Below are 25,324 nucleotides of genomic sequence, written 5' to 3'. Positions count from 1 at the left end.
TCCAGTGGCCGATGGAGAGAGACGGAGATGAGAGATGTTTGAGTAGCCTTGGAGAAGTGTGTACGACTGGAGTCCGTCGTTCCTCATTTTACCTCTATGAACTGAAACAAAATGGCTGCCCTTCATAAGCTGGGTGGTATAGAGCTCTTAGGGATGCTCAGATAGAGGGCTTCTTCCTCTTTAAATTCTACCCTATCCTCATGAATCCACCTCTCTCAGGGCCGTTACATCCTCTCTCCCTCCCAGCCACTCCGTTCACTAAGTGAGCAGACAGAATGGATGGATGGCCTAGAGGAGCAGAGGCCAGTGTCTCTACACCGGCCTAGGATGGGGTGAAAGAGAGGACATCCTCTGCCCTCTTCCTCCTTTCTCCTCTTCCTCTTTTGATCTCAGGCAGATCAATGAATTTCCCCTGTCTGTTACACTCTCATGTAGAGAAGAGCCTGGTGAAGGGTTGAACTGAGGTCAGGGAGAGGAGGAGAGAGAACAGGAGAGAGACTGAGAAAGGGAAATGTTGGTGTGTAGGGCGGTACATTGGGACTAATGCGATGAAGCAGAATAGATGAACGCTTTTTCTAGGGGCTCCAGTTAAATTACATTACAACTGCATTGAGCTTTAAACTGTAAACGAGTAAAAGTCCATTGGATAGAGTACGTCTGACATGTTGCTCCTATGATCTTTCCTGCTGCATATTTCATTCCTCTGAGCCAAACACTATTCACCTATACAGGGACATACCTTGAAACGGTGTATTATTGTGTGTGTAGTTATACAAGGGACAAGATAAATCCCTTTTCAAACAAGGGCTTTGTGTGGATCGCATTTTACGTTTAGATTTGGATATCAAAGCCTCATCTAGATTATCGGATACATGATGTACGAGTATATTTGTGAAGGATGATGTTTGCAGGGAAAACCATGTCATGTCCCTTATTGCTGTGTATGTTGCTGTGTTGACACACGGTAAGCCACTGTATATGGCCAGAGAAAGAGAGGGATCAAGACAAAAAAAGAAGTCCTTTGTAACACATGCACTCTGTTTTGTGTGGGATGTCCTTATGATAAATCCATCGTCCAATAGTCCTATCTTTAAGTGAATATAATCCAGCAACCAATCAACCCAAATACACCTGTCATAACTCATCTTAACCTTGCCATGGAACAAATTATATATACTGTATACTGTAAATGTACTTTTTTAATGGAATTTATGTCCTCAAGGCACCTCTACAAATGAGACACTGGTATCAATTGGGTTCCCCTGAATAAATACAAGTCAATAGAAAATATACAAACCCACCAAAATGGTTGGAATGATCTCACCAAATGGCTTAGCCCAGCAAAGCATTGGAAATAACCCTGGTGTCTGATGAGTTTTGCTGCCTTGGAGCTGGGAACTGAGGCTTGTAGTACTATTCCAGTGAAGTTTGTGTGAGGTTTATAATTCCCCTGCTGCTGCTGCGGTGGATTAGGTTGTCTGCTGAGCACATCCAGAATGCAGCTGCCTCCCTCCCACAGCACTACACATCTCTAAATGTGTTTACTGTGAGACCCAGTCAGAGGAAATGTGTTTATATGACATACTATACTCAATCATGTGGTTATCTACACTGACAGCATGACTATTTATATATCCTGACTGGCTGAAACTAAGTTGGTGGTGTTGGTTAGCTAGTTCTAACTTGTTTACCTAGACCTGTGGTCATGTTTACCAAGACCTGAAATCCTCTTTGGGTTTTTTTCTGACCCTGCACGCAAGCTGAAGCATGAACTGAAGCATGAACTGAAGCATGAACTGAAGCATGAACTGATACACAAAACGACGCCAGATTCAAGACATAGAATATTTAAGTTTAAATTGTTATACAAAATTCAACCAATAGAATGTCATATACACTACCGTTCAAAAGTTTGTGATCACTTAGAAATGTCATTGTTTTTGAAAGAAAAGCATGTTTTTTGTCGATTTAAAATAACATCAAATTGATCAGAAACACAGTGTAGACATTGTTAATGTTGTAAATGACTATTGTAACTTATCTACATAGGCGTTCCTAGGCCCATTATCAGCAACCATCACTCCTGTGTTAATCAGAACAACAGTTTTCAGCTCTGCTAACATAATTGCAAAAGGGTTTTCTAATGATCAATTAGCCTTTTAAAATGATACACGTGGATTAGCTAACACAACGTGTCATTGGAACACAGGAGTGATTGTTGCAGATAATGGGCCTCTGAGGGGTGGACGAGCAGACTGTCTCCACCAGTATCTCCCTGAGAAATACTTGTGTGTGTGATGTTGCTGTACCGAATGCTATAGCTATATGCATATTTTGGGGTGGTCCAGGGATGAAAATGCTGTTATAGCTAGCATTATCATCTAGAAACTAAACACACTATAATGTCGAGAATTTGCATATCTAGCTCATCACTTCGGGGCCTGAAATTGTACATCCGCTAAGAAAAGTCTGCCAAAACTTAAAACCTCAACGTCAATATGGAGTTCAAGTGTAATAAAAACGAATATAAATAAGTTAGAAATGGTGCTACTAATGCACAAACACGTCTCATATTGATGTTTCTGTTTGGTTAGCTTTTGGAAATTGTAGAAGTAAAACACTTTTCCTCTTCAGAAGTAGCTAGGCAGGCTAACGTTAGTTAGCAAATTAATTTGCTAGCTATCATGCAGTAGGCGTATATTAATAATGATATAGTTAATATAAGTAGACATGCAATCATAATTGACTGTAGCGCATATAAAGCACCCACAAGGTGGCTAAAAACACAATCATCGCGGTATGAACAATTGACAAATTTATTGGCAAGGGCGGTCAATTTAAAAATCATTCCTTCCTCCCTCGCCCCTTGCCCTGCAAGTGTATACTCGTCAGACGTCATGATACGTCATCAGAAGTGTCCACTTCATTTGAGGGCTGAGGGGGTGCGTCTTTTAAGAGTTTGAAATGCAGCCTGGGTTTGTTTCTTCACTGTGTATCGTCAATAGTAGTCACAGGGAGAGTGAGTGACATGACATGTTTTCCCTTGTGGTCAGTCGGCCTTGACCTTGTGGTCAGCTGTGTATCCCAATGGGGAGCTGAAGGTCAGAAGGGAGACTCTGCAATGCTGAACCATATTCCTCAACCTTCTCAACCTTCTCTTTCCTCTCTTCTTCATTCCTATCTTTCTAGCTGTGTGTCACGGTCGTCATAATGAGGAGACCAAGACGCAGCGTGCTAAGCGAACATGACTCTTTAATAAAGAGAGAACACTGAAAAGAAACTAAACAAAACAACAAAGTGAACCGTGACGCAATATGGCTAGTGCAGAACAGGCAACTGAACATAGAATATAATAGGATCGCCAATCAGAGACAACGATAAACAGCTGTCTCTGATTGGGAACCAATTCAGACCACCATAGACCTACATATACCTAGACATACCAAAACCCCATAAACATACAAAAAACCCTAGACAATACCAAAACTACACAAACCACCCTTGTCACACCCTGACCTAACCAAAATAATAAAGAAAACAAAGATAACTAAGGTCAGGGCGTGACACTGTGTCTGTTTCTCCTTCTCTTCCTCCTCTTCCACTTTTCAGCTTTCCATCCTGACTCACTTTTTTAATGGTTGTGTTATTTTTCTTTCACAATAGAACGTTGATTTCCATTAGGGTGCTTGTTGTTTTAATGTGTTATTTCATCACTCAAGAGACATTATTGATAATGATAATGGCAATCAACTAGCTGCACAGCTGGGGTTTGTGGGATCTGCTGATTTTAAAAAGCTGTTGTGAGAGAGAAACAAAATGGGTGTATGTTTTATTTAGCTTTCAATGCTTCCAAAATAAGTGAACCATTTTTCTCTCCACTGGTTTGTGTGTCTAGTTAGCAAGCTGTCTCTGTGTTCATGTTGCATCTTCAGAAAAGGGAACGTGGCATTCAGTGTAATAGCGTAAGTGCCCTTGGGAAGTAAGTTGAAGTTGCCAGTCTTGTGGAGGGTCAACAGTGGGAATCACGGTGGCGGTGTGGGCTTTGCCCCTTCTGGAGAGTGGAATGGGAAGGGGATTTAGAATCCAGGGGATTTAGCTGACTGCTACGTTTGAGAAGAGTGACCTAGTGCTCTTTAAATCCTCTGGGTACTTTTCAGGGAGCTTGGGGAAGGTAGGCATCCTGGAAATGCAGCATCAAGCGCTCCATAATGACTGGGGATATACTGTGATATGCTTCCATTTTTTGCTGCAATAGCCTCTGACAATGGTGAGCTGCTTAGTAGAGCAGACAGTGGGGCAGGGGCATGGGATTTTAAAATGTGCAGGTCTTTATATGACCAGGATAGGCTGTGGAGCTTACCATTGAGATATTGACTACAGTGCAGTATACGCTGCACTTCAAAGTTCACTGTGTCCTCTCTCACCTGCCAGACAACATCCCTCCCTCTCTCCCTGTCTCTCTGTCCCCTATGTTCAGGCAATTAGGTCCTCGTTAACCACGAGTGGTTGTTGTTGTAATTAGCAGAACCACTGGGCTGCTTCTCTCACCTCTGATGGCATCATGGTCACTGGAGGTGCAGGGGTTGCCACGGTGTTGCCACGGTGATAACTACCTCAGTCGCGGTGGGGTAACAAGGCCAGAACACATGCTCATCCACCGGAGGATATGGTTTGTTGTTGTGTTCTCCCTCCTTACACCAGGACAAGGACTAGATATCACAAGTCTGTCATATTGTGTGTGTTTATGTGTACTAGCTTCCATGTCCTACTGTATGTGCCAGTCATTCATTCATTCATTGCATGCATCACTATATAATGAACCTCTTCCTCCACGGATATGTCAGTGTTGTCTTGATCTTTCTTCTTGTTCATCTCTCCATAGACGATTGGGTTTGGCATATGGAGACGTATGTGAAATGGGAGGACAGAGCCCCAGACTGGCTCCAGTGTCAGCAGGCAGAGATAGTGGCTGGCGAGGCAGAAGCAGGCAGAGGCAGCCTGGCTGTCACAGCAGTCATCTTCAGATGATTTAAAGGGTTATTACACTGCCCACAGGGGAAGAGCCATCCCTTCCTTATTTATTTCTCCTCTCTTTCTCGCTCTCTTTCTTTCTCTCTCTTTCTCTCTCTCTCCCTGCTGATGGTGAGATTTCTGTGATCAATCACTGCGTGTCAGTTATAGCAGTGCCAGGACCAGAGCCTGGCCGCGGGCGATGGTGAAGGCAATAAAAGATTTGGAAGAGTTTCACCTTGATGAAATAATAAGATAAAACAGCAGACAATAGAATCAACTGTGTCTGATTTCTTAGGGTGGAGAGCCTACGAAGGAGCTATATCGATAAAGAATGTGTGTGTCCCTGCTGATCTCTGGATGTGGCTGTGTGGTCAGGTACATTGTTAAGGCACCAATGTTTAGTCTCTACTACTAGCTGGATGTATCATCTACAGTGTATCGAATGGCATTAACTCTTTCCTCTCAGAAAATCTAATGAATGAAGAGCAGAAGCTAATCCTCGGATCTGTCCCCAGTTAGTCTGCTTATAGACCAGCGGTCAGCCGGCCGGGCAGTGGGGCGCTCAGGCAGTCGGTCGTCCTGCTGTTGGGCTCGCTGTCAGCCATATGCTAGAGCTCTGACCAGCCATTGATGTGCTGTCTGTCTGTCTCTGGGATGGCCAGATTGCTAGACGATTGTATCAGAGCACTGTGGTTTGATGTGACAGCCGGTCCTTTGACTGCCACCACCAGTATAGTGTTCAGTCTGTGGCCACATCAACATGAATCGGTCTTCACAGGACATGACATTACAACTGTCAACAGAATGATGGTATTAGCTGCAGTAGTGCAACAAGGCAGGACTGTGACAGCTGAAAGATCTGCTGAATAACCACATCATTGTTTAATAATAGGACTGGAATTACTGTGTTTGTTAGTTCAAGTTGAACTTGAACTTGTTTGTCCCAAACTGTCAGTCCAAAGTGATTGACACCCTACAGTTAATGGAAAGTCTGTTAGTGGAAGGTCTGGTCCTTGTTTGACCCAATACCACACAGAGCCCTACAGACACACAGCTTAACACGTCTCTAAAAGGGCCAGTCTGCTGTCTTTTGCCCAGTTGGCAGTGAGGTGTGGCCCCTGTCCTGTCACTCAGCTGTCCCTGGGCCAGTGGGCTGTGGGCTGAGTCAGAGTCAGGATTAGAGGTGCTGAGACCTCCAGCTGTGCTGGGATCAGCCAGCCTGGTATTTACTGTTATTTTGCTCAGCATCACGTCACGTATACGCTGTCCTCTGTCCTCTGAGGTTCATTTCACACAGCTCTGGTAATGACCTGCTATATCTGAATTTACTTTAACGGTTTTCTATTACGATTGCAGGCTTAGGATAAACCTAAAAAAATAAAACATTAACAGGCTTCTTTTACAGAGTATTTTCTTTTCTACCCTTCAGGGGGAGATGGATAAAGAGATGGGGAGTGAGGGATTTAGAGAGATAGTGTGGAAGAGATGGAAGGATAGATTGTGAAAGCGGTGGCGGAAAGATTGTGGAGGAGGAGAGAGTGATGGTTAGGGTGAGAGATTAATGCTGAGGTTTGTGAATAAATAAACAAGATGCTTTGTCAGAAGAGTTAGAGAGAGTCATGGAGGACGAGAGACTGCAGGCACAATTACTGCTGCTGTCGGGAGAGACAGGGATTTGTGTGTGTGTGTGTGTGTATGCGTGTGTGTGTGTGTTATGCATGTGTGTGTTATGCATGTGTGTGTGTTGTTGTGTGTGCGTGTGTTGTGTGTGTGTGTTGTGTGTGTGATATGAATGTGTGTAATGCATGTGTGTGTGTGTTGTTATGTGTGTGTGTTCTTACGTGTGTGTGTGTGTGTGTGTGTTGTGTGTGTGTGTGTGTGTTTGTGTGTTGGTATCTGTGTGTGTGTGTGTGTGTGTGTGTGTGTGTGTATGTGTGTGCGTGTGTGTGTGTGGGTATCTGTGTGTGTGTGTTGGTATCTGTGTGTGTGTGTGTGTGTGTGTGTGTGTGTGTGTGTATGTGTGTGCGTGTGTGTGTGTGGGTATCTGTGTGTGTGTGTTGGTATCTGTGTGTGTGTGTGTGTGTGTGTGTGTGTGTGTGTGTGTATGTGTGTGTGTGTGTGTGTGTGTGCGTGCGTGTGTGTGTGTTGGTATCTGTGTGTGTGTGTGTGTGTGCGTGTGTGTGTGTGTGTTGGTATCTGTGTGTGTGTGTGTGTGCGTGTGTGTGTGTGTGTGTGTGTGTGTGTGTGTGTGTGTGTGTGCATGTGTGTGTGTGTGTGTGTGTGCGTGTGTTGGTATCTGTGTGTGTGTGTGTGTGTGTGTGTGTGTGTGTGTGTGTGTGTGTGTGTGTGTGTGTGTGTGTGTGTGTGTGCGTGTAAGAGAATGCAGAAGACTGACAGAAGAAGAAGGGAAAACTGATTAAACCTTATTCCTGGAAGTCTGCCACACAAAGGCCTCTTGTGGGATGAGCGCTTATGTTTTCCTCTTTTTCTGCTCTCCTTCCTCTCTCTTTCACTCCCGCTCCCTCTCAGATCCCTCTCAGTGCCAGCACACACAGCTGAATGGGAAGTAATGTTTGACACAGAGGCCCTTTGGAACATGTTACAGTGGAGCTCCCTGAGAGGAGTGTGGTGTGTATGTGGAGTGCGTGACGTGCGTGTGTGGTGTGTGTGTGTGTATGAGGTCTGTGTATGCAGTGTGTAGGGGCGACCGAATGTCCTCCGTCAGAGGAGACTCGTTGTGATCCCCCTCTGATGAGCTATCATCGGAAAGCTTTGACTGATTCCCCATGCCTATCTGTCTGTTGAACTGTCATCCGTAAAGAATTGATGCCATTTGCTGAGGTGGCACTGCAGTCAGGCCTCTGATTGATAGTCCATCTTTATCTGCCCAGGTGCTCTGTGCAGGGAGCTGTGCAGGGTGCTATGCAGGGAGCTGTGCAGGGAGCTGTGCGGGGAGCTGTGCAGGGAGCTGTGCAGGGAGCTGTGCAGGGAGCTGTGTGGAGAGCTGTGCAGGGAGCTGTGCAGGGAGCTGTGCGGGGATGGTTTCATGTGTCTATACTCTCTGGGTGTTGGACTTTGTTTATATGTGGGAGACCAGTGATGCTGTCCCCCCAATGCTACTTTTGACCCCAAACCGTCCCCCAGACTACGTCTCCGTCTACAGTCCTGATGAATATGGTGGGTGGCAGTGGCAGCAGTGGGCCCAAATGTGATTAACATGGATTTGGGGTGAATAATCCTAATGGGTACTGTAAGCTGCTTCCAGGGGCTCAGTAGCGCCTGTGGGGGGGTGGGCAGAACACACCTGTTTCAAACTCCCTAGCCGTCACGCCTTCCCCCTCCTCTCTCGCATGGCACTGGACTTGTTTTGATGCCATGCTTTCCCTTGGCACAGAAGGTTGGTGGTAGTGGCCTTATTAGCAGCTGGTATTTCACCAACACTGGCACATTATACGTTACCCACCATCGTTCTTCAATGTGTAGTGGAGGGGTTTGTGTCTACCAGTATGCCTAAAGGTACCCCGTGCTGTAGAGCGTGTGCTATTCTCCCGTAGACCCACGCCCTGAGATTGTCTCCCCTGTTCCCCCTGTTTCCCCTGCTTACCTTTCTGCTGATTCCCCAGTCAAAGGTCACGTTATCACACTCTTCAATGAAACAACCAAAAGGACGTGTGTGTATGCAGAAGTGTGATTATGGATTGGTGTGATAGCATGGCATTACCATATTAATGAGCTTTCTCTTTGTCCTGAATGGCGGCTGTTGCAAATGGGAACATGTTTACTGCAGCCCCATCCTCCACCTGTTTACATTCTATATCTCTAAACATATACACGCTGTGTGCCATCTGCATGTGTCCAGCAGAAAGAATGTAATCGTAGCCCGGCAGTAAACAAAGCTCCGAATATTCCTCCCCACTCCGCTCTCTGTTAGCTAGGCAGCTCTGCTCGCCACTGTTTGAACACGCTGGATGGTTTCGAGGCACAGATGGTCCCAGGCATTTTGTTGCTTCTCTCTGACACCACTTTTTTAAATTACCTCCCAGCAGAATTGGACCGATGGAGAGAAATGCTGAATTTCATGCAGTTTCATCTGCCTGTTTGCTGTTTTATCATTTGTCAGTGAGAAGAGAGGAGAGAGCAGCAGGCATATTGGAGAAGATGAGTGGCAGCCATATTTTTCTCTGGGATTTACACGCGCGCTCCCTCTGCTTCTCTCTGTCTCTCATTGTTTCTCTTACACACCTACTCTGATAAGCTGAACAGTTTAGTTGGTATTTAAACCCGAGCTTAGTGAGAACACAAGCACGTTTAGGGACATTATTTTGCATTATCAAGTTCTCTCCATTATGGTTGAGCAACCTTTTGCAACACCGCGCTGTGTGATCTCAGCGAAGGAAGACAAGTGCATATAATAAAGCCATTCTCCCCAGGCTATAGCTGCTTTAGTGAAACAAGGCGGATAAAAGGCAAGATTCAGATCCCTGACTCACACTCCCGCTGATGCATAACATTCTCACAATATTGCTGGAAGGTTTTATGATGCTAGCGACCACTGCGAAATAAAATACAACTTCAGACTCTCTCTGCTATTTCACTCTCTCTCTCTTTCTTTCTCTCTGTCTCCATCTCTCTCTGTGTTTGTCTCTCTGCTATTTCACTCTATCTTTCTTTCTCTCTGTCTCCATCTCTCTCTGTGTTTCTGTCTCTCTGCTATTTCACTCTCTCCCTATCTACAGTTGAAGACGGAAGTTTACATACACTTCGGTTGGAGTCATTAAAACTAGTTTTTCAACCACTCCTTCAAATTTCTTCAAAACTATAGTTTTGGAAAGTCGGTTAGGACATCTACTTTGTGCATGACACAAGTCATTTTCCCAACAATTGTTGACAGACAGATTATTTCACTTATAATTCACTGTATCACAATTCCAGTGGGTCAGAAGTTTACATCAAATCAAAATCAAATCAAATTTTATTTGTCACATACACATGGTTAGCAGATGTTAATGCCAGTGTAGCGAAATGCTTGTGCTTCTAGTTCCGACAATGCAGTAATAACCAACAAGTAATCTTGCTAACAATTCCAAAACTACTACCTTATAGACACAAGTGTAAGGGGATAAAGAATATGTACATAAAGATATATGAATGAGTGATGGTACAGAGCGGCATAGGCAAGATACAGTAGATGGTATTGAGTGCAGTATTAACATATGAGATGAGTATGTAAACAAAGTGGCATAGTTAAAGTGGCTAGTGATACATGTATTACATAAAGATGCAGTAGATGATATAGAGTACAGTATCAACGTATACATATGAGATTAATAATGTAGGGTATGTAAACATTATATTAGGCAGCATTGTTTAAAGTGGCTAGTGATATATTTTACATAATTTCCCATCAATTCCCATTATTAAAGTGGCTGGAGTTGAGTCAGTGTGTTGGCAGCAGCCACTCAATGTTAGTGGTGGCTGTTTAACAGTCTGATGGCCTTGAGATAGAAGCTGTTTTTCAGTCTCTCGGTCCCAGCTTTGATGCACCTGTACTGACCTCGCCTTCTGGATGATAGCGGGGTGAACAGGCAGTGGCTCGGGTGGTTGTTGTCCTTGATGATCTTTATGGCCTTCCTGTGACATCGGGTGGTGTAGATGTCCTGGAGGGCAGGTAGTTTGCCCCCGGTGATGCGTTGTGCAGACCTCACAACCCTCTGGAGAGTCTTACGGTTGTGGGCGGAGCAGTTGCCGTACCAGGCGGTGATACAGCCCGACAGGATGCTCTCGATTGTGCATCTGTAGAAGTTTGTGAGTGCTTTTGGTGACAAGCCGAATTTCTTCAGCCTCCTGAGGTTGAAGAGGCGCTGCTGCGCCTTCTTCACGATGCTGTCTGTGTGGGTGGACCAATTCAGTTTGTCTGTGATGTGTACGCCAAGAAACTTAAAACTTACTACCCTCCACTACTGTTCCATCGATGTGGATAGGGGGGTGTTCCCTCTGCTGTTGCCTGAAGTCCACAATCATTTCCTTAGTTTTGTTGACGTTGAGTGTGAGGTTATTTTCCTGACACCACACTCCGAGGGCCCTCACCTCCTCCCTGTAGGCCTTCTCGTCGTTGTTGGTAATCAAGCCTACCACTATTGTGTCGTCCGCAAACTTGATGATTGAGTTGGAGGGGTGCGTGGCCACACAGTCGTGGGTGAACAGGGAGTACAGGAGAGGGCTCAGAACGCACCTTTGTGGGGCCCCAGTGTTGAGGATCAGCGGGGTGGAGATGTTGTTGCCTACCCTCACCACCTGGGGGCGGCCCGTCAGGAAGTCCAGTACCCAGTTGCACAGGGCGGGGTCGAGACCCAGGGTCTCGAGCTTGATGACGAGCTTGGAGGGCACTATGGTGTTAAATGCCGAGCTGTAGTCGATGAACAGCATTCTCACATAGGTATTCCTCTTGTCCAGATGGGTTAGGGCAGTGTGCAGTGTGGTTGAGATTGCATCGTCTGTGGACCTATTTGGGCGGTAAGCAAATTGGAGTGGGTCTAGGGTGTCAGGTAGGGTGGAGGTGATATGGTCCTTGACTAGTCTCTCAAAGCACTTCATGATGACGGAAGTGAGTGCTTACGGTTGTGGGCGGAGCAGTTGCCGTACCAGGCTGTGATACAGCCCGACAGGATGCTCTCGATTGTGCATCTGTAGAAGTTTGTGAGTGCTTTTGGTGACAAGCCGAATTTCTTCAGCCTCCTGAGGTAGTCGTTTAGCTCAGTTACCTTATGTTATGTTTTCCTCACGTCGGCTGCAGTGAAGGAGAGTCCGCATGTTTTGGTTGCGGGCCGTGTCAGTGGCACTGTATGGTCCTCAAAGCAGGCAAAAAAGTTATTTAGTCTGCCTGGGAGCAAGACATCCTGGTCCGTGACGGGGCTGGTTTTCTTTTTGTAATCCGTGATTGACTGTAGACCCTGCCACATACCTCTTGTGTCTGAGCCGTTGAATTGAGATTCTACTATGTCTCTATACTGATGCTTAGCTTGTTTGATTGCCTTGCGGAGGGAATAGCTACACTGTTTGTATTCGGTCATGTTTCCGGTCACCTTGCCCTGATTACACTAAGTTGACTGTCCCTTCAAACAGCTTGGAAAATTCCAGAAGATGTCATGGCTTTAGAAGCTTCTGATAGGCTAATTGACATAATTTGAGTCAATTGGAGGTGTACTTGTGGATGTATTTCAAGGTTTACCTTCAAACTCAGTGCCTCTTTGCTTGACATCATGGGAAAATCAAAATAAATCAGCCAAGACCTCATAAAAAAAATGGTCTGGTTCATCCTTGGGAGCAATTTCCAAATACCTGAAGATACCAAGTTCATCTGTACAAACAATGGTATGCAAGTATAAACACCATGGGACCACGCATCCATCATACCGCTCAGGAAGGAGATGCGTTCTGTCTCCTAGAGATGAACGTACTTTGGTCCGAAAAATGCTAATCAATCCCAGAACAACAGAAAAGGACCTTGTGAAGATGCTGTAGGAAACCGGTACAAAAGTATTTATATCCACAATAAAACGAGTCCTATATAGACATAAACTGAAAGGCCGCTCAGCAAGGAAGAAGCCACTGCTCCAAAACCGCCACAAAAAAGGCAGACTACGGTTTGCAACTGCACATGGGGACAAAGATCGTACTTTTTGGAGAAATGTCCTCTGGTCTGATGAAACAAAGATAGAACTGTTTGGCCATAATGACCATCGTTATGTTTGGAGGATAAAGGGGAGGCTTGCAAGCCGAAGAACACCATCCTAACCGTGAAGTACGGGGGTGGCAGCATCATGTTGTGGGGGTGCTTTGCTGCAGGAGGGGCTGATGCACTTTAGAAAATAGATAGCATCACGAGAAAGGAAAATTATGTGGATATATTGAAGCAACATCTCAAGACATCAGTTAAAGCTTTGTCGCAAATTGGTCTTCTAAATGAACAATGACCCCAAGCATACAGTGGGGTAAAAAAGTATTTAGTCAGCCACCAATTGTGCAAGTTCTCCTACTTAAAAAGATGAGAGAGGCCTGTAATTTTCATCATAGGTACACTTCAACTATGAGAGACAGAATGAGAAGAAATAATCCAGAAAATCACATTGTAGGATTTTTAATGAATTTATTTGCAAATTATGGTGGAAAATACGTATTTGGTCAATAACAAAAGTTTATCTCAATACTTTATATATATATATATATACCTTATATACCCTTTGTTTGTTGGCAATGCCAGAGGTCTAACGTTGACAGAGGTCAAATACACTGTTGCTGGTATTTTGGCCCATTCCTACATACAGATCTCCTCTAGAGCAGTGATGTTTTGGGGCTGTTGCTGGGCAACACAAACTTTCAACGCCCTCCAAAGATGTTCTATGGGGTTGAGATCTGGACACTGGCTAGGCCACTCCAGGACCTTGAAATGCTTCTTACAAAGCCACTCCTTCGTTGCCCGAGCGGTGTGTTTGGGATCATTGTCATGCTGAAAGACCCAGCCACGTTTCATCTTCAATGCCCTTGCTGATGGAAGGAGGTTTTCACTCAAAATCTCACGATACATGGCCCCATTCATTCTTTCCTTTACACGGATCAGTCGTCCTGGTCCCTTTGCAGAAAAACAGCCCCAGAGCATGATGTTTCCACCCCCATGCTTCACAGTAGGTATGGTGTTCTTTGGATGCAACTCAACATTCTTTGTCCTCCAAACACGATGAGTTGAGTTTTTATCAAAAATATATATTTTGGTTTCATCTGACCATATGACATTCTCCCAATCTTCTTCTGGATCATCCAAATGCTATCTAGCAAACTTCAGACGGGCCTGGACATGTACTGGCTTAAGCAGGGGGACACGTCTGGCACTGCAGGATTTGAGTCCCTGGCGGCGTAGTGCGTTACTGATGGTAGGCTTTGTTACTTTGGTCCCAATTGGTCTACAATTTTGTTTCTGGTGTCCTTTGACAGCTCTTTGGTCTTGACCATAGTGGAGTTTGGAGTGTGACTGTTTGAGGTTGTGGACAGGTGTCTTTTATACTGATAACAAGTTCAAACAGGTGCCATTAATACAGGTAACGAGTGGAGGACAGAGGATCCTCTTAAAGAAGAAGTTACAGGTCTGTGAGAGCCAGAAATCTTGCTTGTTTGTAGGTGACCAAATACTTATTTTCCACCATAATTTGCAAATAAATTCATTAGAAATCCTACAATGTGGCCTCCCGGGTGGCGCAGTGGTTAAGGGCGCTGTACTGCAGCGCCAGCTGTGCCATCAGAGTCCCTGGGTTCGCGCCCAGGCTCTGTTGTAACCGGCCGCGACCGGGAGGTCCGTGGGGCGACGCACAATTTGCCTAGCGTCGTCCGGGTTAGGGAGGGCTTGGTCAGTAGGGATGTCCTTGTCTCATCGTGCACCAGCGACTCCTGTGGCGGGCCGGGCGCAGTGCGCGCTAACCAAGGTTGCCAGGTACACGGTGTTTCCTCCGACACATTGGTGCGGCTGGCTTCCGGGTTGGATGCGCGCTGTGTTAAGAAGCAGTGCGGCTTGGTTGGGTTGTGTATCGGAGGACGCATGACTTTCAACCTTCGTCTCTCCCGAGCCCGAAGGGAGTTGTAGCAATGAGACAAGATAATAGCTACTACAACAATTGGATACCACGAAATTGGGGAGAATTGGAGTGGCCATCACAAAGCCCTGACCTCAATTCTATAGAGACTTTGTGGGGAGAACTGAAAAAGCGTGTGCGAGAAGGAGGCCTACAAACCTGACTCAGTTACACCAGCTTTGTCAGGAGGAACGGGCCAAAATTCACCCAACTTATTGTGGGAAGCTTGTGGAAGGCTACCCGAAATGTGTGACCAAGGTAAACAATTTAAAGGAAATGCTACCAAGTACTAATTGAGTCAACTTCTGACCCACTGGGAATGTGATGAAAGAAATAAAAGCTGAAATAAATCATTTTCTCTACTATTATTCTGACATTTCACATTCTTAAAATAGTGGTGATCCTAACTGACCTAAGACAGGGAATTTTTACAAAGATTAAATGTCAGGAATTGTGAAAAACTGAGTTTAAATGTATTTGGCTAAGGTGTATGTAAACTTCAACTGTGCATTTAAAAAAAAAAGTATTTTATTTATTTCACCTTTATTTAACCAGGTAGGCAAGTTGAGAACAAGTTCTCATTTACAATTGGGACCTGACCAAGATAAAGCAAAGCAGTTCGACACATGCAACAACACAGAGTTACACATGGAGTAAAACAAACATACAGTCAATAATACAGTAGAAAGATGAGTCTATATACAATGTGAGCAAATGAGGTGAGATAAGGGAGGTAAAGGAGGAAAAAAGGCCATGGTGGCGAAGTAAATACAATATAGCAAGTAAAACACAGGAATGGTTGATTTGCAGTGGAAGAAAGTGCAAAGTAGAGGGGAGAGGTAGTTGTTTGGGCTAAATTTTAGATGGGCTGTGTACAGGTGCAGTAATCTGTGAGCTGCTCTGACAGCTAGTGCTTAAAGCTAGTGAGGGAGATAAGTGTTTCCAGTTTCAGAGATTTTTGTAGTTCGATCCAGTCATTGGCAGCAGAGAACTGGAAGGAGAGGTGGCCAAAGGAAGAGTTGGTTTTGGGAGTGACCAGAGAGATATACCTGCTGGAGCGTGTGCTACAGGTGGGTGTTGCTATGGTGACCAGCGAGCTGAGATAAGAGGGGACTTTACCTAGTAGGGTCTTGTTGATGACCTGGAGCCAGTGGGTTTGGCGACAAGTATGAAGCGAGGGCCAGCCAACGAGAGCGTACAGGTCGCAGTGATGGGCAGTGATGGGTAGTATATGGCGCTTTGGTGACAAAACGGATGGCACTGTGATAGACTGCATCCAATTTATTGAGTATGGTATTGGAGGCTATTTTGTAAATGACATCGCCGAAGTCGAGGATCGGTAGGATGGTCAGTTTTACAAGGGTATGTTTGGCAGCATGAGTGAAGGATGCTTTGTTGCGAAATAGGAAGCCAATTCTAAATTTAACTTTGGATTGGAGATGTTTGATATGAGTCTGGAAGGAGATTTTACAGTCTAACCAGACACCTAGGTATTTGTAGTTGTCCACATATTCTAAGTCAGAACCGTCCAGAGTAGTGATGTTGAACAGGCGGGCAGGTGCAGGCAGCGATCGGTTGAAGCATGCATTTAGTTTTACTTGTAATTAAGAGCAATTGGAGGCCACGGAAGGAGAGTTGTATGGCATTGAAGCTCGTCTGCAGGGTTGTTAACACAGTGTCTAAAGAAGGGCCAGAAGTATACAGAATGGTGTCGTTTTAGTCATTTAGCAGACGCTCTTATTCAGAGTGATTAGTGCATTCATCTTAAGATAGCTAGGTGAGAGAACCACATATTACAGGCACCCCCCCTCCCCTAACACACCCACTCCCACAATGTACTGTACTGCAGAAGGCTCTCAGTGTCCAGTCCTAGAAACACACAGAGCCTGTGGGCCACTGAGTCATTTCCAGTATGACTGGGCAAGAGATGACATCAGAGCCCAGCGACTGACTTATTGTCAAACACGGGACCATTATCTAATTGTACTAAATCAGACCTTTTTAAATGCCTTTTTTCCTTCAGTTAATAACAAAGTTATAAAGTTTATAACAAAGTTTTTCCTTCAGTTTATAACAAAAGTCCTTCAGTTTGTTATAAACCTTCATTAAAAGCCATTTACCACGCCATCAATCCATATATTTCTATGTTTTTCAGCTTTCAACTTGTTTTCAGACACAGAAGGCTACAAACCAAACATTCCCATCTCCAGCTGTAGCTTCTGTTGTACAGTAGAAGGCGAGTTTAAGTGGGTGAGGGAGAGAAGTAGGTTAGGTAAGGTTGGGAGCAGGAGCAGGAGAAGCGTGTGAGTCAGTGAATGCGTAAAGAGACAGAAGAGTAGACGATCATCAATTATAGATGTTGAAGTGTGGTCTGTGGGAGCTCTGTTACTGTCATTGGGAGAACGTAGAGAGTGAGAGAGAGAGAGAGAGAGAGAGAGAGAGAGAGAGGGAGGGATGGGGGAGGGGAGGAGAGCGTCCGCTGACACCTACATCTTCAATTTACATTACATGACAAAAAGACGGGATGCTAATGCAACATGATTGTAGTTACTGCTTAACTGTTAACCATTCAGGGTGACTGGCTGGCTGTCTGGCTGACCCGCAGGCGAATGGAAGACAGAGACATTGGTACATCTCTGTGAGATGAGTATGTCATGTACTGTCCCAATGTTAAAAGTTATGAAGGGAGAGGCACTCACCGTTATAGTCGAGACATGTCACCAGTCACATAGACAGACACCTAAGGAGTAGGATACAAGTTGGGGCATCAGTGGTTTAAATATCAGTAATTGGATGTGACCTGCTGATTGATGTTACGTATCGTGTCGTGCCCATTATTAATCAGTGGCATCCTTACCCCTCTTTGCTCCTCGAGCTTCAGTGGCTTATACGTGATCTGTGTGTCTATTGTATAAACAATTGAAATGACTGTATATACTTTGTTTGCCGCCAGCCACATCCTCTCTGTGAGTGGCTTTTGGTCTGTTGTCTGTCCTTTCTGCCCTCGCTGCCTGGCTGCTGGAATGATAGGTAATGTTCTGGGCTCATGGCCCTGGGGAACGCTGGGTAAACGCTCGCCGTCTCGACTCTGAAGTTTCTCCTGACTGATTGCTGATGACTTTTTTAGGGCACAGATATGCTAAGTTGTTTATTTATTCAAAAATCCCCCAATGCAAATAACCCCCTCCCTGTTCCAGACCCCATTGGGTGTCTGTTGTCTCTCTCGCTCTCCATCTCTGGCTCTTTTTGATAATGCATCATCAGCAAATGTCGGTAGTACGTGACCCGGGCAACTGTGTTAGTGTATGTGCACGTCTGCACGTGCACGTGTGTAGGCTATGTGTCATAAGTGTGACAGAAATGGGACAGGCCTCTGACTGCTGTTGAGAAAGTGACACGCCCCTGCAGGCTGTTCTCATCACATAGACTATTCAACAAACTCCAAGCCACTGTTCAGCAGACCTGTGTCAAGAGAGATCATATTATAAAACACCCCGTTCTACAGCCAGCAATGCCAGTAGTAGTCCTAGTTTTTGGACTCTATTACAGCACTGGCCTACATGCAGTATAGACGGGTTGGTTGTTTAGCAGCAAAACCGACGCGTGCACAACTATGGAGCAAAACACACTGGGCTGGCTTAGATTGGTGACAGCTATATTTAGTCTCCAATGTTTATTGGAAACCTAAATACATTTGCACAATGAGCACTTGTTTCTCAAATACATTGTTACAGATGTTGGTTAGCTAGCAAGCGAATTTGAGCCTATATTAGCCAGGAATTTATTTGCCATTGTAATCCTTGGGCCAGCCGTGTTTTTTAAAATGTATTTATTTAATACATTTTTTGGGATGGAAAACCGATTTAAGCGTAAACTTGTAACGGGTGTCGTCGGAAGGAGGATGAGACCAAGGCGCAGCGTTCCTTGAGTTCCACGTAACCTTTATTACTGAGGTGAAACTTTAGACAAAACGATAAAGAAACCAGCGTCCGAACAGCTTCCTTGTGCAAACTACCTGCACACAAACGAAGAACAACATCCCACACAGAAGGAAGGGGAAAAAAAAGCTACCTAAGTATGATTCCCAATCAGAGACAACGATAGACAGCTGTCCCTGATTGAGAACCATACCCGGCCAAACACAAAGAAATACATAACATAGAAAAATGAACATAGAATGCACACCCAAATCACACCCTGACCAAACCAGAAATAGAGACATAAAAAGTTCTCTACGGTCAGGGCGTGACAGAACTAAAACGACTAAAACACAATATAAAGGATGTAGAAAAGATAATAGAGTGGATCTATATATTTTTTTAGAATCTTTAAGAACTAACAATCACCAAAATAGAAGCTAGACCGTCAGGAAGAATTAAAAATAAAAAATGTGCAACATGTGTAGAATTGCAAGAAATTGGTTTAAAAATGTCTCTACGACGCCAAGATGGGGGGGCCTCTGAAGTGTTCTCTAAAATGTATGCTGTACTGACGGCCAGACCCCATTTATTGCCACGCCCCCTGCCACGCCTCCCTGCCACGCCCCCTGCCGCCACGCACCCTGCCGCGCACACCACCTAAGCCCCTTTTTGATCCAGAACAAAACCTATTAGAATAACATGGCATCAGTCAAAACACCTCAAAACAGGACTTGGTATCAATAATAAGATACAATTACCTGAAAAGATTCACCTCTTGTCATTGTTGCTAGTTATCTGGCCATCCAGAATCACAACAACACATGGCCGTCTGCCCCATTGAAGTGTGCACATCGCTATTGTAACATCGTCAGATGTTATCATGCAAGATTTGCATACCTCTTTTATGATAGAGTACTTTGCGAGACCAAAGCCAGAACAAACAACCACTTGCTAAACACCTGCTCTCTTTTTAAATCATTATCACTCATTTTATTGCTCACATGCAGTTTCAAGCCCTTTTCATCTCTGCTTGTTGTGTCTATGGTGTTTAGCAAAGTCGTATTCCTCAAATACTGTAGATAGATTTCTGTCTCATTTCGGGAGGCTTGAATCATGGCAAGGTTTAAATGTTGGCCTTCAGCTACATGTACGGGACCAGTTTGTAATATTAGGATCCAGAAACCAGATGCTCCACCAGCTCTAGCTCCCCTCTCACCTCACATAATGAGGACTTCATGTAATGAGGCCCCTATGGTCATTTATATACAAATATCTTCACATTGCACCATATTTTTACCACACGCCACACTAGAGAATTGAAGCCCATTTCAGAATCATTCTATAGGGTTGGGTTTCTACCTTCTCAGAGGTGTGCAGGGTTGCATCTAAATTCCCTTCTTGCTGACCAAAATGTGTTCTCTCCCACAGTTGTGTTTTTTCCTTCTCTCCTCACTGTGCTGGAACAAATACAGCGGGAATATGTGGCTCTTACATGGTCACATTTACATTTGAGTCATTTAGCAGATGCAGGTGCTCTCATCCTGAGCGACAGTCAGTGCATTCAATCTTAAGCTAGCTAGGTGAGACAACCACATATCACAGTCATAGTAAGTACATATCCTCGATAAAGTAGCTATCAGCAAAGTCAGTGCCATTAAGACAAGTTAAGTGCGAGTGTTCGCGCAATAATTGTATTATTTTTCTTCCTGAAGGCTTGAAATTTGAATTGCATTCCGAATGGAATATCACGCTCAGCGTTTCCTAAAGGTGCAACGTTTTAAGTGGGGGTGTCACTATGGGGTGGAAGAAAGGCTCGTCTGAGTGAGTAGAGGAGTGACGTGTGACAGTGACAGAACCCACCCAGCCATATGGCTCTGTAGACCTGGCCAGGCCTCTGTGACTGAGACACCCCTGATCTCATCTGCCACAGCTTCCTGTGATTGACAGCAGGACCTCGGGGCTCTGGCTCCATCCCACACAATTCCTGTTTGACTAGAATTCTGCTCTAGGCTCTGGCTCTCCTCCAGTTATTTTCTTTACTCTGCTACTAACTGACAGAGTGCAACGTTATTTCTACACTGTATATTACACTTATTGTCCGTGAACTCTTTGTTTTTTGTTGTTGTTGATCATCCAGCTTGGATTATCTACCCACACAGTGGATGAAACACTACATCAACTATATCCACAATGAACCTAGTAAAAAAAACAACTAGTAAACCTAGTAAAACATTTAAAAAAAAGAGTCTAACCTCCCTCTCTCTGTTTCTCCCAGTGTTGCGTGACGACTTCAGACAGAACCCCCAGGACATGGTGGTGGCAGTGGGGGAGCCTGCCACCCTGGAGTGCCAGCCTCCTCGTGGGCACCCTGAGCCCACCACCTTCTGGAGAAAAGACAAGTCCCGTCTGGACCTCAAAGGTGACAGGGTCACGGTGAGTACAGCACTTCTTTTGGGACACGCTCCTCTACGTCGACTCTCATTAGCGATGGCTGAGCTATGCAAAATCACTTAACCACCGTCGCCGTCTGGGGTAGCGTGACGTGGGTGTAACCCCGTTTCAGTCTGTGGCTAGTAGTCACAACTGTTCTCGTCACTGAAAGCCATGTACAGAGTGTCTGATTTAGACGTTGCTGCGCTGTCTCTGTCTATCTGTCAGGTACGCGGAGGGAAGTTGACCATCTCCAACACCAGGAAGAGTGATGCAGGGATGTATGTGTGTGTGGCCACCAACATGGTGGGGGAGAGAGACAGTGAGACGGCTCAGCTCTCTGTGTTCGGTAAGGACAGACTCACCCCCTGGTGCTTTCTGGAATAGCTGCACTTGTCTAAATGCTACCTGTTTTACGAGTGCTTGTAGACTCATCTCGTGTGCGTGTGCATGCGCGCGCGCGTGTGTGTGTGTGTGTCTGTGTCTGTGTGTCTGTGTCTGTGTGTGTGTGTGGTTGTCCAGAGAGACCCACGTTTGTCCGTCGGCCGGTGAACCAGGTGGTCCTGGTGGAGGAGAGTGTGGAACTCAGGTGTCAGGTACAGGGAGACCCACCTCCCTCATTACGCTGGAGGAAGGACGACGTGGATATACCCCGTGGCAGGTGAGGAGAGACGGAGTGTCTGTGTTTGTGTGTGTGTGACCGTGTGTTCTATGAGTTCCTGCTGTGGCTGTGGTGGTTGAAACAGGTGTTCATATGGATTGTGAGACAGGACTAATGAGTCCCAGTCTACAGCAGGTAAAGTCCTGACATGTTGCTACAGCTTGGATCACCTAACATTATTTCCCAAAGCCCACAGTCCTGTCCTTAAACCCAGATGAAGTGTCAGCTATTGCACTTACTATGCGCGTGCTACCCTGAGGTACAAAGTGGATCTAGTGTGTTTTTCAGGCTGACGTGTATGCTGTCCGTGTGTGTGAGGGCATGAGTATTCTGTACATTGCCATTTATGTCGCGTGTGCAGGCATTGCGTTCACAATGTATGAATCCACAAATTGAATTTCTTTACTATCCTTCGTCCTTTCTATCTCTATTTCTGGATGTATATTTTAGTATTTGAGCTCTTGATTTTCTATGCTATAGCAGTCCTAGCTAGACTACAAAATAATAATTACGTGTATGTAGCTACACTACACAAGGCCCCAGGTCTAACAAGGTCCTCTGTTTAGGCCATTACTTTGTATCATGTCAGGACCATGCTGCCAATGGAGTCAATGTGTGTTTAAGTCCACAGCATAAAACTACATTTACCATGACTCTACATTTACCATGATTCACAGTTTGTCAATATTTAATCCCATATGACGTCTTTTGACCATATTGGGATCTGCGTGAGAGGAAATGTGTTTTTCCCTCCATGGCATAAGTGTGTATTTCTAAAGGAAGTAGCTACACTAAAGTAGTGGTGTGTGAGAGTGTTGGTGGTGGTACAGCAGCAGCAGCATGTGTCTGAGACAGGATGTGGCTGTGGGGAGTGCTCTCTCAGACAGGGATAGAGTAGAGTCTGTCTGTCAGTCTGCTCACTCCTTACTCCCTTCTTCCCCATGACTCCAGAAACATCCCCTACATCCAGACCAGACTTCCTCCCTTCTCTCTTTCTTTCTCTCAGCCTCTCTCTCTCACCCTCCCTCCCTCTCTTTCCCCATCCCTCCATCCCTCTCAGACCGGCCCTCCAAGGAGGTGTGTATGTGGGTCAGAGACATGACGTGACTGGAGTCTTCACAAGGTTCAGTCAGACAGACCAACTGTCCGAACGGACAGAAAAGCTTGAGCGATATTTTCCCCCTCACTTTTCTCACCGTCTCTTGGATCCGTGACCCCTCCCGCCATGTCCCCCGTCATTGTGTTTCACTGCTCTGCTCATCTCACATATCCAGATGGCATGGAAGACTAGACAGGTTTACAGGCTGCTGGTCTGTCTGCTTCAGAGACCAGAGGAGGCCCCTTAGAGGGGTGAGTCCAGCTCCATAATGCTCCATGCTCTGTAGCCATGTCAAACCCTCTGCCCCTGAGTGATGGACTGTTAGCCCTGCTCTGTTAGGACTGCTGTTTCTCTCACTGCTGAGACTAGCTGGCTGCTGTGATGCGTAGTGTATCTTTATGAATTAGTCATTACTGCCGAGTCTTTCTCATCCGTAGCAGTGTCTGTCTGTCTGTCTGTCTGTCTGTCTGTCTGTCTGTGTGTGTCTGTCTGTGTGTCTGTGTGTCAGATACAGTATGTTAGATACAGTATAGTCTCTCTCTCTCTCTCTCTCTCTTTCGCTCTCTCTCTTTCTATATTTTGCTTTTTCTCTCTCTCTCTCTCTCTCTCTCTCTCTCTCTCTCTTTATCTCTCTCTCTCTCTCTCTCTCTCTCTCTCTCTCTCTCTCTCTCTCTTTCGCTCTCTCTCTCTCTTTCTTTCGCTTTCTCTCTCTCACTCGCACACACACATACTCACGCACGCACCCCACAGTGGGTGCCCTTCTTCATAAATATTGAAACAGAGGAACAGTCAAGGTTCCAGCTGAAAGCACCTTTCATTTTGCCATGCCTTTCATCCCTGAATAATTGGCCCCCCTTCTCCTCCTCCTATGTAGCAGAACAGTCTCTCTGCTGCAGGGAGTCTTAAGTACCTCAGGAAGCCTCGCTTTATTCTTCAAACAGCCTATATCCACAACCTATTATTTTATGTAAGCTTTACTCTGAAATGTCCCAGAATGGGTTACTTACTGTAGTAAGCAAACAGTAAATTGTTTTTGTGAAATTGTTATTTATACAGAACTTTGCCCCCTTTTCCAGTCGTTTCAAAGCAGCCGTTTATCTAAACAGTCGTGGCATGCAAGCCGGCAGAGGTGTGAGACTGATTACTGCAAGCTAGACTTCACTCTAATGTAAACTGCTCCTCTCCCCCTCTCCTTCCCCAGGTATGACATCCGATATGAGAAGGAGGATTTTCTCCTGAGAATCAAGAAGGCGTCGGCCGGGGACCAGGGAACCTTCACCTGCGTGGCCGAGAACCGTGTGGGCAAAGTGGAGGCCTCGGCTACTCTCACTGTCAGGGGTGAGTACAGGCTACTGTTGGAGACAGCCAGACACCTGTCACTAATCCTGTTCCTGGAGCTGTGGTAACAGTCTCTGCAGGGTGGGCCCAGGCCATTCCTCTCCCCCACCCCACCATGTAAGCGTTATTGCCTGCTGTGAGCCCAGAGCTGGGCTCAGTCCTACTCTCTCCCCAACAAGAACAGTCTCACTTCACGATTCAACATTTTTCCTAAAACAGAAAAAACTTGACGGTAAGTTTAGGCATTAATTCCGACTGGTTAAGGTAAGGGTACATGTAAGGGATAATGTTTGGGATAAGGTAAGGGTACATGTAAAGGATAAGGTTTGGGATAAGGTAAGGGCACATGTAAGGGATAAGGTTTGGGATAAGGTAAGGGTACATGTAAGGGATAATGTTTGGGATAAGGTAAGGGTACATGTAAAGGATAAGGTTTGGGATAAGGTAAGGGTACATGTAAGGGATAAGGTTTGGGATAAGGTAAGGAGACATGTAAGGGATAAGGTAAGGGTACATGTAAGGGATAAGGTTTGGGATAAGCTAAGGAGACATGTAAGGGATAAGGTAAGGAGACATGTAAGGGATAATGTTTGGGATAAGGTAAGTGTACATGTAAGGCATAATGTTTGGGATAAGGTAAGTGTACATGTAAGGGATAAGGTTTGGGATAAGGTACAGGTACATGTAAGGGAAAAGGTAAGGGTCAAGGTTTGGCATAAGATTGAACCCTCGATCCTCTGAGTTGAAACAGTTTAAGCCCTTGGTTTAATCCCTATCCTCAACGTCCTAGCAAGCCCCAAACCGAGGAGATTAACACATGCTCACGTTGCCCCGAGTGGACAGTACTGAAGGCATCTCCCGACGTCCTGGGGACCTGGACAAACGTTGAATACTAAAGTCTATCTGGTGTGATCTCGCTGCTCTCCCAGGGCCCAGTCTGGATGAATGCACCAGGACTTCCAGCCTCCACTCAGATATGAGCAACTTAACCAGAACCAATTGTGTTACCCACCCCGTATCTCACTATCCATTCCACCTCGCCTGCAATATCAAAACACCTCACTGTGTCCTCTGTCAACTGGGATGTTAATAGGAGAATTGGTGGCGTGAGAAAGTGTTTTCAGGGTATTTGAGGTGAAGAGGTTGAGGGATCCAGCTTTCTGTCTTTTGCTTTCACATCAGCACATTGTTAAGTGACAATTCTGTGGCGTTCCCACATCGGTGAATACGCCTAAGTGTACAA

The 25,324-nt window shown here is 45.4% G+C and overlaps 1 protein-coding gene across 8 annotated transcripts in view; it reads left to right on the top strand.

The window, feature by feature from the left end:
- LOC110533890 (roundabout homolog 2) overlaps positions 1–25,324 on the top strand; it is a 184,927-nt gene that overhangs the window by 106,221 nt on the left and 53,382 nt on the right. For all 8 annotated transcript variants that reach the window (XM_021618477.2, XM_021618476.2, XM_021618474.2 and 5 more), the window contains exons 3-6: positions 20,829–20,986; positions 21,212–21,332; positions 21,506–21,644; positions 23,945–24,081. In XM_021618477.2, the coding sequence (XP_021474152.2) occupies positions 20,829–20,986; positions 21,212–21,332; positions 21,506–21,644; positions 23,945–24,081 (555 nt within the window). The remainder of the gene's footprint in view (positions 1–20,828; positions 20,987–21,211; positions 21,333–21,505; positions 21,645–23,944; positions 24,082–25,324) is intronic.

This window comes from Oncorhynchus mykiss, chromosome 10 (assembly GCF_013265735.2).
Source record: "Oncorhynchus mykiss isolate Arlee chromosome 10, USDA_OmykA_1.1, whole genome shotgun sequence".
NCBI lineage: Eukaryota > Metazoa > Chordata > Actinopteri > Salmoniformes > Salmonidae > Oncorhynchus > Oncorhynchus mykiss.
The sequence above is the reverse complement of the archived record's forward strand: the minus strand, read 5'-3'. Positions and strand labels throughout refer to the sequence as shown.